At 41.1% G+C, this 16,230-nt stretch overlaps 1 protein-coding gene across 2 annotated transcripts in view; it reads right to left on the reverse strand.

Moving 5' to 3' along the window:
* Window positions 1-16,230, reverse strand: part of clstn2a (calsyntenin 2a) — a 96,064-nt gene that overhangs the window by 21,235 nt on the left and 58,599 nt on the right. For both annotated transcript variants that reach the window (XM_037458760.2, XM_037458759.2), the window contains exons 3-9: window positions 11,008-11,203; window positions 8,724-8,835; window positions 8,428-8,524; window positions 4,742-4,891; window positions 2,970-3,155; window positions 2,138-2,395; window positions 771-892 (exon numbers count right to left, since the gene is read on the reverse strand). In XM_037458760.2, coding sequence (XP_037314657.2) covers window positions 771-892; window positions 2,138-2,395; window positions 2,970-3,155; window positions 4,742-4,891; window positions 8,428-8,524; window positions 8,724-8,835; window positions 11,008-11,203 — 1,121 coding nt within the window. The remainder of the gene's footprint in view (window positions 1-770; window positions 893-2,137; window positions 2,396-2,969; window positions 3,156-4,741; window positions 4,892-8,427; window positions 8,525-8,723; window positions 8,836-11,007; window positions 11,204-16,230) is intronic.

Here is a 16,230-nt window from a genome sequence, read left to right on the forward strand (position 1 = left end):
CGTATGTCCTACTCCTCTGGCAAAGCTCTTTTCTGAGCTGGAGATACTTTCAGGAGGTTCCCTCTCAAGCACCACTGGTCTACAGTCTGATATCTCAGCTCATTGAGCCACTGTGACCAGTGGATGAGAATCATCCACTGGTCACAGTGGCTCAATGAGCGTGTCCAACATCCTGAAGTGTCCTTAAGCAAGATTCCAGCTGTCCAATAACTGGTCTCACACTACATAGCAATGTTTTCAAGGGAGGGGACAAAAACAGATGTGGCAGGTGTGCCTAAGTAAAATGCAGGGGTAATGTACAGTACACAATTGTGTATATCTACAGGATGGTTACAGTAGGGAAGGCACTGTGCAACATTCAGGGAGGAGCAAAAGGAATTGCATGCTGTGCCATCCCCTCTTTAAAAAAAAGGCTTTCTGCAGGACAGCAAACTGCAAATTAGTTCAACCACTCTAAAGAAGCATGACAGATAATAGAGATATGCTGCTATGCGAGCTATTAGCCATAACCAAACAAGCTTTCCACTTTTGGTTTATGCCTGCATGTGTGTGTGTGAGTGTACATATAATAACTGTCTTCCTACCCTATTATCTCCCTCAGCAACGAGAAGAAAGTGATGGAGGGCTTCCGGTAATTAGAATGGAGAGGCTCTCCTTTCACTAAACAAATGATGATAGAGCCCTTCACACACTGTAAAAAAAAAATCTACCTGAAACAACACTCCCACCCAAACAGGACAGAGACAAGCTCACACAAACACACTTCTCACCTGCTCCAGTTTCCAGTGGAACTCGGCAGGTCTGAACGTGTCGACCTGAGTGAAATCTCTTCTCAGCAGGAACACCAGGCGGCAGTTGTGGACATACAGCGAGTAATGGTGACGGTTCATCTCTGCAATGGGGAGGTCACAGACGTGCGCGGTCACTAAAACTCAAACATCTGCTCCTTTGGCCTTCTTATGGATTATTTTCTGGAGTGATACAGCACAGCTGTGTGAAAGACTCAACTTTTTTTCAGCTTCCTCAGTTTTCTAAATAAAAACACAGCTGTCAGCAGGATCAAAAATGTGGTTACCGCGTGCATGCTGCGGTTATGTCTGGTTTGTCTGTCTGTTTAACATGGCAATGAATGGTGAGTCCCACTTTCCACAATCTGCTTTCATAAACGAATGATCTTAAGTGGGATGAGATATAAGGTGTGCAACAATGTTCTAAAATAGAAACAAATCTTTGTCGTCCAGCCATCTTTTCTTTATTTAAAACAAAATATACTTACATAAGATAGGACTATAAATTCAATCACTTATCTCAGCATCCAGTCAATGTGCAACTTTAAATAAGAAGGAAGCTGTGTGGGGCCTCGGTTCATTGCAGCTGTGTATCATGCTTCACTTTGAGCCCTTCCCTCCTTCAAACCTTTTATCGCTCAATCACATTCCTCCTGTGAATGTAGGCCGCTTAAATATTCTGTTTCACTGTAAAATATCCACAGTCCAGAAGCTAAAGACACTGTAACTTCTGTTTTCCGGGGAATACTTATCGTCCTAGTTCATTTTTCTCTATCTCCCGTTGTTGGCTCCAGGCTGAGCCAGGCGAATGACACAATGCAATACGTGGGGATCTTTCCGCACAGCGTTGTTGATCTAGCCTTCACACCGAGCCTTCTGGTACCATGCATACCCTTCAGCCGAAATGTTGCGATGAAAAAAAAATGGTTTGACGAACAAACCACTCTGCAATTTTGCATTACAAGTTCAGACCACACATCTTGTGAGCTAATAAGCCATCTGTGAGAGTATTTTGAAAGCATGCAATGTGCAGATGGCTTGCTTAATTACACAGTTGAGGCAGTTTGGAGATGCAGTGGGGAAAAAGTTTCTTAGACACTTCCCATTGTGGGCCTCAGTATGGGATTATTTGTCTTGTTAGATTTTGAACGGATGTTTTTTTTAATCATTTTATGTTCATAGTTAGCTTCTAACACACAGAATGCTAGGAAAGTGTAAAATGTCTCAGTGTAAGTGATGTACGAATCAAGTTGAACTCTGAAGTATAGGATAATTAATGTAAACTCATTGTCAATCTGTCATTCTCTTTTGACATTCTCTACGGAGGACGAGAGACACATTTTCCTCACCAGTTTTGTCAGAGTTACACAGTAAGGTTTCCTTCTCGGCTCTGAGTCCCGGACTGGGCCCGTGTTTCATCCATGTTGCTATGGTGAACTGGTCTGTCAGGTTCTGGGGCACCACGTGATCGGGAACATTAGCAGCCTGATGACCGTCAAATCTGTAGATGAGGTCGCTGTCGCGGCTGCTGTCTGTCAGCAGAGACGCCGTCCAGTTTGTGGCGGGGCTGGGGCCAGGAAGGAGGTCAGTGCTGCCTGATGCTGCACCTGGATGAGTCAGTCACATGATGCAACGCTGTCAAGGGCCGTATCAACCTGCACAGAAACTAGTTCTGTGGAGCTTTATTTTCCTATGGGATATCTCTGAGGACCAGAAGTCCGTTTATGATGTCCTGTCATATGAGCGTGTCAGAATGAATGTTTAGAAATGAAGAATATATCTGACATTGCTGGCTCATGTCACACAACACAGTGAGTAATTGAATCAAATGGAAATTGAATTAAAAGTTGTTTTTTTTGGCAATCATTTGTTTAATAACTCGTGTGTAAATTGCCAGCTCGTGTGACAAGACAAATGGAAAGTTTGAATAAGGTGAAGGGCGTAAAAAAGAATTGCAAATTTTGCACAATAAATATATTTTTTCAATATCAAGTTTGTACATTCTATCAAACAGTATCGTTATACAATGGTGAGTAAAGTATAACTGGTGCTTTGGAATTTTTTTTTAAATTAAACAATTACTTTAATTAGTCTCTAGAACTGAAATGGCACTCTGGAATTTCTACTTTTACTTCTTAAAATAACGTCTTTTCTCTCTTTTTCTTCTTTTTCTCTACTTACCACAGAGTTTTTGCAGAGACTTCTCAGAGTACGTTTCCCGATCACAGCCCTTCCCAATGTGATTGGTCTGTAGTTCTAACATCACCTTCACGCCAGACAGAGGACCTCCACACGTTTCAATGCGCATCTTGGGAAACAGCGGCCTGCTTCCCGTCCCTGGCTCATAGTCCACCCGCTTGCTCCAACCTTAAAGAAATACAGTTAGTTATGTTAGTGCCGTAACATGTTACCAGCAGAGGTAACCTGGTATTACATAGCAAACAAAAACCACATATTCTGTCATTCTTAACATATGTGAAATCAAAATATAGATAGCTCTCATATTAATTTTAGCTGTCAAGTAACATTTGACTTAAACTGTTCTTCTCTCAGCTTTCTAACTTTAGTAATATGATATTACTGAGATATTCAAGCATCGGTTCCTCGTTGGTGGTGGTTTCATTGTGGTGGGACAACAACATTGTTGCCTTTTTCTGCTGTTAGGGGTTTCCACAGAAAAATAATTGTTGTGTTTTTTTTTCATAGTGAGCATGTGGATCTTCACTGAAGGACAGCTATCAGGTTTAAGCTTTTGAAAGTGATTACTTGGCCTTTGTCCAGTCAAAAGGAGACGGAAAGGAAGAGGAGAAATGGCCAGTCACATGACAGGCGAGGCAGAAATACGTGTTGACCTCCTTGTAACTGCTAGTCCTGTTGCCAGGTGTTATACTTTAATTACCCCGAGTCTACGATATTCTTTGAATTGCGTTGGTGAAAGGGATTCACAAGCATCACTGTGTACTGGAGTGTGTGTTTGTGTGTGTAGGTGGACACCTGGCAACTCTAACAAAGCCTACAGAGTATGATGTCATGACTCCTGAGACAAAAGAGAAGCAAACCGCCATCAGGTAGGTGAGCAGAAGTAAGAGGTGAGATGGAGCAAGACGTATTTAGCCTTTGTTTATGCCTGGGAACCTTCTTCAAAAAGAGAGCTGCTGCTGAGCTTTACACACAGACAATAAACACGGTTGTGTACAAATGACTTGATGTTTTATGCAAGGCATTGAGCTGCTATGGGTCAATGGTTTTATAACAGGATTATGCACTGCAGCCTTTTTTATGAGCCAAAACCGCAAAGAATCATTGATGAGGATGTCAGCTGGACAGAAAGTATCCCTTTGTGATTGTAACGGTGAGTCGATAGACCCGTAGCACCAACTGGATCTGCACATTTCCCTTCTATTTGCTTCCGAATAGCAAATATACACAGATCTTAGTTATTAGGCTCCCTCCATCACTCAGACATTTTAATTGTCTCTAGTCCCCCCCCCCTCCCCGGGTTGAGTGTTTTTACAGGCTCTGATCACTTTCTTCCTCCTTTCCCCCTCTTATCTCTCTCTGTCTCCCTCTTTCATTCCTTTGTGAGCTTGACTCGTGAGATGCTGTCAGCGCTGACAGGTGAGGCGGCAGGGGAGACGGGCTGGCTCCAATGCCGAGCCACAGCAATGTTAGAGGAGGGAAAAAACACACACTCGAGTCAACTTTCCCTCTAGAGGTTTTTTTGTTCAGGTCTTCTGATTTCCTCAAGAGACCTTCATTCTAAAATGAGATAGAATTCCCTCAGTGGAAAGGATATGCCAAAATGCTGCACTGTATGCTTCAGTTTTGGTAGTATAGCTATGGCTAAACAATATCAGTGTACTTTATACCAGCATAGACATAAGTACATTGTAAAATATTACATGCTAAATCAATTTTGAAGATATTTAAGTGTCGTTTTCTTTGGCTCTGACCTTGCCATCCGGGTTTGCAGACAGGCTTGACATCAATATGCACAGCCACATCCTCCTTTGCTCTCTTCTGACCACAGTCAAAGGCCGTCACCATAATCTTGTAGCTCTGCTGCTTGTCATAGCTCAGCCGCTCCGTGTTTCTGATGTTTCCTAGAGGACACACATGCAAAGAATAAATATGATTCAATGATAAAGTGAAGAGTGGTTATGCTTATTCCACAATAATAAAGTAAGAAACACTTCTCACTGAGCAGTAATTGAAATCTACTTTGCATTAAAAAAAGAAGTGCTACTGAAAAACAAAAATAACTATTGGAATATTATTGAAGCCTTTTACCGGAAACTTAGTAGTAATCTTGTGTTGCACTTGAAAATCTGAGCCTCTGTAAACAATCAATGTAAAATTACAATAATGTATTCACCTAAAGAACAGGGAGGGAAGGCTGAGGGGTGTCTGGTAATTATGGCATGTGAGCTGTTTTTGTTAGACAAGTTGAATCCAAAGTTCAGAATAAGGTGCAGTAACCTTCTACTCTGGCTTGGAGGGAGCTGCCTCAGGTGGAGTGAGGACTACTGAACTGTAGCCACCACGCTTTGGGTCGGCTATTAGTCAGAAGCAGACAAAAGACACACAAACAAACACTGACAGAGACTCCTGTGTATTTCATTGATTATTTGCCATTTTATATATTGGATGAGCCCGGTCCCGCGAGTGTGAAAAAAATGGTTACGGCTATATCGATTCACTAGGGATTACACCCCAGGAAGGCGGCTTGCAACAATCCTACGGTATGTTTCACGGATCGACCTCAATTTGAACAATGCAACAGTGCAGGTGATATTCTCTTTAAACCGAGTGAACTGCTGGTTGAAACCAATGCTGTACATCGCAAAGAACATCAAAGCAGAAAGGAAAAAAAGACTCAACTATGTTCCAGTTAATGATTAAACACATCATTTGTATGTGAGAGGGTCACAGATGTTCCTAAAGATAAACCGCAAGCTTCATTGCAATCTTGTGTTCAGTCATAGACGGTCCCATCGAAGGACCTGTGACGACAACTGAAGCTATTTTTGTTGTTTGCATCTTCCGGCATGGCTGTCACTCTGGTTTCTGTCAGACATTAAGAGCAGAAAAAATGATAGGAAATCAAAAAGAGTGGAGGCCAGAGGAGAGGAGTGGCCGTGATCAGTTCAGAGCAGAGCAGAAAAGAAGAGGAGAGAAGATCTAAAAAGGTCAAAGGATGAAAAGTGAGGGGGCCAGAGTGAAACAAGCCTCTCCCACAGTCACTATTAAACCACATTTGGTGTAAACAAAGTAACAGTTAAAGTATTCGATTTCAGCCACATGACACTTTTTGACAGGTAAAATGATATTTCCGTTTAAAAACACATTTTACTCCACTTTAACAGTCTCCCTCTCTGGGGGTTTGTGACCACCTGTGTTAGGATTTAATTAATCTCCAAATAATAATCAAAGCGACACCAATTAGATAAAGTTCAATTTGTCACTGGGAGTATTACTCAACAGAAAACAGTTGCGTAATGAGTTTTGTGCCTTTTGGGGGGGGGATTTCTTAAGTTTAACTCCCCTCACTGCTTACTGGTACTGAGGTTACAAAATGCATTCCCTCACACAGAAAAAAAAGGTAAAACAGGAGGATGTTAGCGAAAATGCTGCAGTACTCACTAGAGTTTTAACATGGTATTAATTGAATTATGTTCCACTAATATGAGCTGCTCAGCCTCCATATGGTAAATATGAAGGGTCAATGTGAGGATGAGAAGGCTTCCTGAAACAAAGGTGTGTCTCCATTGAAAAAACAACAATGACCAATCCAAGAGAATTTAAAAATATATAATTTTGTCTACCAATACGATGGACAGAGCATTATTTTATGTTTGGTGCGGGCAATACATGTGTATTATATATGTAATATATGTATATACAATATATGTAATCCAAACATAGCAACGGAATGTTTCACTAGAGCTTAATTTGTTTATTGCCACTCGTCGACTTTAATCAGATATTCAAACTGCAGTGTAATGTATTGACTCACTTTACTTCTGTTATCTTCTTATCGGAGAGATAAGGAAAAAGACTTAGTTAAGAAACAATAAAGATGTGCCCTGGTGTCTGAACTATTGGTACAATTCAACACACGTATACACAGCCAAAGCCCTCCAGTGTGTCGTCAGTCTAGATTACGCTGCACTCAAATCAGCACGACGTGAGTGCGGAAGCTCAGCGAGGATGCACCGCAAATCCAAAAGGTGAAATTTGATTTAGACAGATGGGCTCAGAATAGCTCTCAATCAGAAATAAAGCACTCTCCCCCCGATAGACGGCGACATGTCTGGAGCCACAAATGAACAAAAGAAAACAAAAAAGAATAGTAAAAGCTGTCAAAATTGAAGATGCATCTTTGGTGTGTTACTTTTGAGCTACAATATGCACTGATGAAAAAGCTACTTCAAGGATCAAACATTAATGCGATAGAAAGAAAAATAAGCCACAGCTATCCAACTGCTTCTTACTAATATATATATATATATACACATCTTTCGTTTAGTGCACGTCCATAAAAAGAAGACTGGCGCAGTACCTCCTCCTTAAATTAATCAGTTTATAAATAAAAAAATAAATGTTGATCGTTCTGCCCTCTACACCTTGAATTTAAATTGTAGTATGTTGGTCTATTCAATGTTTCCTCCATGATTCATCTCAAGATTTATATTTGTCAAGTCAATTTTTCTTTTTTTTAATTTATACTTTATTTAACCAGAAATAAAAAATCTCTTTATCAAGGGAGTCCTAGTCAAGACAGCACACATTAGAAACACAAACCAAAAAAACTACATGTTGAAGAGACAGTGACGTAACCGGGTTCTTTTAAGAAAAAACATTTTTGGGAACGTGCCTCTATTTCCTTCATTTTAGATTTGAAAGTAGTAAGTTGTATCAGTTCCTTAAGGTTTACATCTTTCTGCAACACAATCCACGATGAGGGTGCAGGGTAAATAAAGGCCCCTCTTCCCATTTGCGCTCTGGCATTTGGCACAAGGCGCATTTAGAAGTAGGAGAGGAGGAGCATGGTCCGACATGTTTCTGCATGATGGACACACAGGTAGCTTGGGAGCATACCAAGGACTCGTTACCTTCAGTAGAGACTTCAAAATGTATTTTTGCTTTCACAGATACATTTATCATTCTGTCTGTGCTTTTTTAGACCTTGTGTATGAAGTAAATAATCCTTTAATGACATGCCGTAACGTGCACTAAAAGGTGCACACATCAAAGCACAGAGAACCTCGATTACAACACAAACAGAGGGAGAGGGACCTCTTTGTCCAATCCGGTAGACATCACTCCACCATATCTTAGCAAAATAGCCGTTTGCTGCTATATTAATGCTCTGAGAGAACTCTTGACCTTCTGTACAATCAAGTGTGTGTATGTGTCTGACACATGATTAGTGGCCCTTCAAAGTACTTAACTTTTATGAAAACTTCCTAAGAATAAGGCCTGCAGGCAGGCGGACTGACTCTCGTTGTGCTGTCCTAGTTTCCCCTCTCACTGTGTCACATACTTCCCAACTAATCACATCATTTATAACTACAGTCTCGTGTCTCATTCAGCCAAACCAGATGCAACACACACATAAATGCACACACACACTTACCATTGCGGTCTATTGCAAATGGAGTCCCGGCAGTCACAATCTCATAGTTGCAGATCTGGCTGTACTGTGGTGAACAGTCTTGGTCCCAAGCTTCCACCTGCAAATTATAACACTACATTTACCCCCAGTTCATGACCAACAGTAAATAGACCAACATCCAAAAAATGTACCAACAGATTTTTTTTGTTGTGGAATTATTAAACTATTAAATTAATCTGATTAATTGTAACATTAAAACAATCATAGGAAATCTAACAGAGCTATCTAAATTATACTAATATATAACATTTAAATACCTGCAAAATGCTGTCGTAGATTTTGCCCTCAGTTACCGATGCCTTGTAAAGGGGTTCCCGAAATACGGGGCAAAACTCATTGACATCATCAACCTGAATGTGAACCACCGCCCTGAGTGGAGGAAGGATGGAAGGACGAGGGAGAAGGGAGGCAGGACGCAAAGACAGTAGAGCACAAATGATTGATTGTTAAAAGGGACAAACAAGAACAGAGGGAAATAAAAGATGGATGGAGGATGGGAGAGTTGAGAGAAGGAAAAAAGCATCAATCGTCAAGTAATTAGAGATGATTAAAATGAATTTGTCTTTAGAGTGGTTCGGTTTATGGAGAAGAGCGGGAGAGGAAACAGTTCTAATAATTGTAGAGAGAAGAGATTCTTCCTGAAACAGTTTGTTTGACTAATTGTAGAAGCCTTTTCAGTTGGTCCCTTTACTCCCTGATCAGCTACTTCCGGTGGCTGAGCTGGATATCTTGACGCGTGTTGTTTTAAAGATGAGGAGTAGAAATTGATCCGGTTCGGTGCAATGACCATTTATTGCTCTTCCGTGGAAAGAATTTACAACCCAAAATGAAGTAAAACTGACGAGATGACTTAGAGTTGTAGGTAAAGGCATTACATCACATAAAGTGTGTGTATATATATATATATATATATATATATATATATATATACTGTATATATATATAACACAAGTGAATGAAAAGCTAAATCCCTACCTCCTTCCCCCCTAGTCTGATGAAAACACAGAATCTAAAAAAAAAATTAACTACATACTGATTCAACATTTGTGCACATTAAGTATAAAATTGAGCAATAATTCAGATCATGTCATGAAATGTTCTCTCCTGGTGACCTTCACTGACAGCAACTTGTGGTGCATCTGAAGAAGCACATCTGGCTAATTAATGGCATTAGCTTAATGAGGCCTATTTAGAATGTCATGCTATGATAATGTCACACTTTCACACACGTACACTTCTAGTCATTCATCATCCACTGGTGAAATGCATCACAGATCCCTGAGCTGATAAATCTATCCTTCTCTCTCTTCCTCTTTTAGTGCCAACCCTGCAGCACTCTATTTCCAAAGTCTCCGACGGAAGGACCGGAGGGTTTGATTGGCTGCTGTCGGTGCCATTCTGCCTGTCTGTCCATCTCACACACACACACACACACACACACACAGTTAATATTGCTGGGCCATTAGGGGAGCATATCCTGAGAACAAAACCGCAACTCTCAGCTGTCAATGCTGCCGTGATCTTGGGGAAAATAGATAGAGACAAAATCTAACAGATTTATGGTACTTTTTCTCACCATTTTGAGCGGGCTGTGGAAATTATAATGGTTACTATTTTTGTAATAAACACCTGATCTTCAAATCCATTGAAAGCGAAGGTTTATTGTACAGTAACACAATGGAGGATTAGTTGTAATCCATGCACAAGATGACACATTCAGAAATCATATTTTCCGATGTATCCTCCATCCCAGTCCTCTCTAAAGCAGCGTCCTAAAACCACTAATGAACAGATTGCTTTCAAACTTGGTTGAAAATGATTCAAGATAAGTGAGCGTCACATCTTTTTTTTGTAGATTCCAGCCTTTAAATATTGATTTGTGTAAAGCTGGTAGGAAACACATCATTAAACATTTGTGTAATGTACTCTGTAATAGTCTTTGTGAGGCTCAACTTCTGAAAGTTTTTCATTTGTTGTCAGAATTTCTTTTTACAACTAATGTAATTTATGCACGGGCCAATGTAACTTTAGAGATATTGTTTTGTATATCATGTCTGTGTCCGTCCACTTTAATTTAGAATTACTCAAATAGTGAATCATGCAAAGATAAATAAAAAAAATGCAGCGTTTGACAGCTTCAATACAGGGTCTGATAATTGCCATTTTTGTTTAGACAGCAAGAAGACAGTTTTTGAGGAACAAAACCGTCAATCAGTTGATCGGGGAAGTGTTGATAAGGTCACAACGCAAAAAAATACAATGTCGTAAAAGAGTTAAAGGAACACTTTTGTGACTTCATATTAACACAAAACGCATTTACAATTTAAACATTTTAAGATTCAGACAGACACAAATTGTTTTTTGCAAGACCAATTATTTTTATGACTGTCAAGCTCATACTGTATTGAATACCATGTACAGCAGGACAGAACACAGAAAGCCATTGTTGGGGGGAAAAAAACGCACAAAAAATAATGATTGACTAGTTCTGTCTTTTTGACAGGTGTCCAAATACACCCACAAAAACACTGATTGACTCACTTGTGGGATTTCTTCCAGTCGGCCCCGGAGGGTCCGGCCCCACAGTCGTAGGCCTGGATTATGAAGGTGTATTCCTTCTGGCTCTCACAGTCCACAGGGCCACTGGCCTGCAGGATCCCCTCTCCTGATGTGCGATTCAACACCACAGCGTCAAACGGAGCCTCCTCACCGTAGATCTTAAAGGCACAAATCTCCCCTGAAAGGACACGGACACATGAGTACATTATGGGAGCTTTTACTCTGCAGTAACAAAGAGGACATCTGTATTTTAATCCTCTGCAGTATTTCATATCTTAAGCAGGGATTCGTGTTCAAATTCTTCATCGGGTACAATGTGTAAGAATGTCTCTAAAAATGTCTTATTCTCCTTTTGTGGCAGAAATGAAAGCAGAGTTTTCAATGTGTTATATCCACCAAAACCAAATGCTAATCAGTGAGTTGGGAGAAAATTCAAACAAAACACAAACCAAAACATTGTGGTGACATTCAAAGAAACGTGGAGACACAAATATCACAGAATAATGATATGAATTCTACAATATAAATACATACATTTATATATATATATATTTTTAGCACAGCTTACCAACAGCTTGAGCACACTTTGAATGTAAGCCTGCGTCTTATTTATGGACACGGTGATCTTTGTCAGCATGAGGTGCTCTCAGAATAAACACAATACACAGCTCCTGCGGTGTAGTGTGGAGGAAACTAATTTCTGATACGTGTCAGACTGTGCCAGCTCAACAAAAGATCCGGTCTGCACAGTGCTCTGCCGTACGCACTGAGAGCACGGCGTCTGCCTAGCGTGTGTGTGCGCGCGTACCTGTGTGTAGATCAAGCTGTGGGTCTTGATTCGTCTGTGGAGTTTATCCCCCTGCACGAGTGTTCATTTCAGGGATTTGGAAAAATCTCTTCGCCCAGTGAACAAAAGGCTGTGACCCTGTGTTGGCTGATATCTCTGATGTCTCTTAGAACGTATCAGGACACAGCGGCAACCAAAAGCTTGCGTCTCCTTGCTGGCTGAAACCCTCTCACCACTGTCTTCTCTCCACCTCTGTCCTTTCCTTGTCTCAATAACCCAGCCAACTCCTTTATTTTCTCTGTGTGACTTCCTTGGTTAAAATGATGATGTTGTCGAGCACGAGGGGCGTCAGGTGTTGATCCCCAACCAACTGTCTAGAGGCCAGGCCACTGCGCAGGGCCCCTTTAATGTTGCTTAAGGTCTGTTATCACGATGAAATGGTTGCAAATATGTCTGCGGCAGGCAATGAGAATAAGCAATAAGCATGGTCTACTAACAAACTGAGCATATTTGGTCTTAGAGCTGACCAAAGGCAGAGGGATGTGGTTTGAAAATGATTCTAATATAGGAGCCCTTATACATTAACGTTTACTTGGTGTCGAGGAGCAGTAAAAGGTACTTCCACTTAGCAGTTGGCGGATGGATGCAAATCCATTTTCCGCTCCATTTGTTGTGGCAAACTCATTTTTCTGGATCGCATTTTACAGGAGAACGCAACCGACTCGTGGAGCGGAGGAAGGAGGGAGAGTGAGAGATGAAGAGGAGGAAGGTCATGTGCCAATGTATATGTAAATAGAAATGACAGATATTTCAGATGGATTCCAGCTGTGGCAGCAAATGTGCAGACACATGCACAGTTTATTTCCCTCCACTTAGTTTGCGTCTCAGCAGCTTCAATCTGAGGGAACAGGTTTTTTCCCGTGTTGTGGTGAATGGATGAAGTGAATTCTAATCTTTTGGCCAATATGCCACCAGCAAAGGTTTTTTTTAAAGAAAACATCATGGATTTTTGCTTCGTCGAGTTTAACACCACAACTAGAAACGTTGCTTCTCAACATAGATGGATTCTCATGCACCTCTTTCACAACACTTTCTAGCAAAGCAGCAACAGCAGGTGTTTCAAAAAACATTAACAAGCTCTGTTCAATTTAAAACTCCTCAGTACACAAGCAAGCACAATCCAATATTTTGTTAGTTATTCTTCAGACCTGTTGGTTAACACTTTATAGCAATCAACCAGTCATCAATAATTTCGCAATCAGTACCAAAATGTAATGACCGACAATCCTCTCTTTCAGATACGAGTCTGACATACGGGCTGAATAGCATGAGGGTGAACCCTCATTGTAATCTGGAGAGCCATTTTGAAATTACAGGCCTGATCTCAAAATCCCACCCTATAACTACACCAATATGCTCATTAAAACAACAGGAAGACCAAGTATACAGTATAAAGAGTCAATGATCGTGACCTGTGGTTTAAATTGCTCTCTTCATCTGCAGGTTTTGGGCGACTCCCACCTGTTGCCAAGAAGACAATTATGTAAAAAAGACAAGCTGCTTAAGTCCTTTGGGTTAAAGGAGAGGTGCAATTGTGTCTCATCAGCATAAACATGAAAGAATACATCATGCTGTCCAATAATGTGCCCCACGGGTAACATGAGTGGAAGCAAATTAGGGCGAAGAACGACACCTTCAATTTATATCTGTGAATGAAGAGCAAATACTACGTGCGTAACATGAGTCCTCTTTGGGCTGTTCCCATGGGGTGTATTCCCTTGCATTAGGATTGTGATTCCCTGACCTGCACAACACAATATAGGGAGTGACTTTTGGGAGTGTACTGAGATACTCCCAGTGAACCCTCTTTCTCAGTCAAGCCTCAACAGAGAAAGAGGAAATCAATCATGGTAATTCCTCTTCTTAATCAAATACTGTTTGTGACTCCATCTGTTGCATCTGTGCCCGTATGTCTGTCTCTGTGTAGAGCATTAGAAGTAAAGATTTAACTGTATTTATGTGTGTGTGTGTGTGTGTGTGTGTGTGTGTGTGTGTGTGTGTGTGTGTGTGTGTGTGTGTGTGTAGTGAGTAGAACGGTAAGACCTTGATTAAAGGGAGTTTCTAGTATCGGGCGGTTTTAAGCACTGATTCCTTCCCCCGGTCCAGTGATCACACTCCTGTTCCACTTGTTTACTTAAATCACTGGATTAAACTTCATCCCACTGCCAGACAGATACTCAATAAACACACACGTTTATACATGCATATGCAATATGAATAAACACTTGATGTACCTGAGCTCACACAACACACAGCTTTTGCTCTGTTTTTTCATGGTGTTCAAATTATTCAATTGGATTCATGCAACAGCCTCGTATTTCAGGTAGACAGCATTATATTAAAATTTGTAATTTGATTTCCAGCATGAACTCTAAATACCTCAGTGGCAGGTGGAGCGCATGGTTTTGTAGGAGCAAACAACGATGTGTCTTCATTTGCTCTGGAGCTCCAGTCCTTCCAGCTTCATCCATGCTAATTTCTCAGTCGAAATACAATTTAGACTTGAGGACCAACCTCCTATCGCTGAAAATGTTTGCATTATCATGACAAGGCAGTTTGAATTTTATTTAAAAATCAGTTTTCCAAAAGATCCAAATGAGAAAAAAGGTTCGTCTGGCATCATTCATAAACTGGCTAGATTTATTAATGACTTCAGCTCTTTGGGAGAATTATCGAGGATTATGAAATAACCTTTTGAAGGGATAACATTGATTTCAATTGATGTCGAATGTAGTATTTTATTGAATTCAGTTACTTCATAGCATTCAGTTACATGGCCTTGTTGTCATAATTGCATAATCCAAATAATATAATATCATTGAGAGAAAAATAAATGCATGCTTTGCTCCAAATTAGGCAACTAATTATTAATTATGATAACGTAATTTTATGTGTGTAATGATATTTGGGTTTTGAATTAAATTCTTTTGCAGTTGTTGGTATAATAATCCGTTTTAAATCTTTGTTAACACGTGATTTCTTTCCCCAAAAAGTCAAACTGTATAGAACTGAAAATCTCCATTGATTTCTTTGCAAAAGCCTAGTTTTTATACGCCGCATGTGTGTGTGTATTTGTGTGTGTCACCGCATTTGTTGAGTGGCGCAGTCACAGCAGGTTCACAGTACGCTAAAGAAAAGACCCGCTGGAGCCATTCATCACAGTCTCAGTGGGCTTCCTAGGAAAGACGGCCACTTCCTAATTGCATTTGGGAGATTGTCGCTCTATCCACTTGACCTCAGGGTAAAAAAAATCAACGGCTCACCCAGTCAGGAGGCGTGGACACACACACACACACACACACACACACACACATACTATACTGCTTACCATGGGCCGCTGAAACCCTGGACGCTACAATCTAGGAATGAGGAGAATTCAATATCGCAGACAAAACACATTCTGCTGGGCGCTTTGGTGGTCCGCTGCAATTTGACAATTAGTGTTAATTGCAGCCTCTGAAGTTGTGCGATTAGAATTCATCGGATGAACTGTGGCTGTCAGGGGTTGCCTGTCAATTGAACTGTTTGAAGACGTGGTTGTGTGACCTAAATGTTGAAGAGGAAAGCTTTTGGACTGGAAAGTGTACAACCGATATGTATGGCTGGAGTGTTTTGAATGAAGTCAGACTCCACAGTGAATAGTTGAATAAAAGGCTACTTGAGACACAAACACTGTAAGCTCAGGTGTAATGACGGCGAGATAACTCGCCTCAAGCAAGGTGCTTAACCATATAACCTTTCAGGGAAAATATATAAACAGAAAACTGAAAATACAAGCAGGAAGTTGTTTAACAAGGTAAGTGGGAAATTGTGCAAATTGTCTGTGGAGTCTGGCAGAGCGCAAGACCCCCCCCCTTCCCCCAACCCCACCAATAGAAGAAAAAAAATCAGGGAAATTGTGGGGAACACCGCTGACATGTAGGACAGAAGAGGTCAAAGTGAGTGGATTGAAAGTGATTGAGAGGATACGCTGCCGGAGATAAAAAGAGGAGCGAACTAGTGCGAGGCGACTAATGACGGTAGAAATAGCGCTATCGACCTCTTGAGTAGCTCGGGTGGCTTCCGCCGCCTCTTTCACACCTTCTCCTCCTCTTGTGGCCTCTCATTTCCTCTGTAGCGTGTGTCAGAGTGGACAGCAATGATACAGCTCTTAACACCAACACCCGGATGTAGAGCGCGACCTTCACCCTCCCTCACGCTGCCTCTGATGCATCTCCACCACTCTTTCTTTCGACCCCGTTTCTCACCTCCCTCCCTCCCTCCCTCCGACGTTCCACCGTCGGCTGCTGCTCGCCACGGATGAAACAACCCTCTCCGTCTACTCTCAGACGCATGACAGCATTTCATGAGTAATAAAA

Source organism: Pungitius pungitius, chromosome 15, assembly GCF_949316345.1.
Source record: "Pungitius pungitius chromosome 15, fPunPun2.1, whole genome shotgun sequence".
In the NCBI taxonomy this organism is placed as follows: domain Eukaryota; kingdom Metazoa; phylum Chordata; class Actinopteri; order Perciformes; family Gasterosteidae; genus Pungitius; species Pungitius pungitius.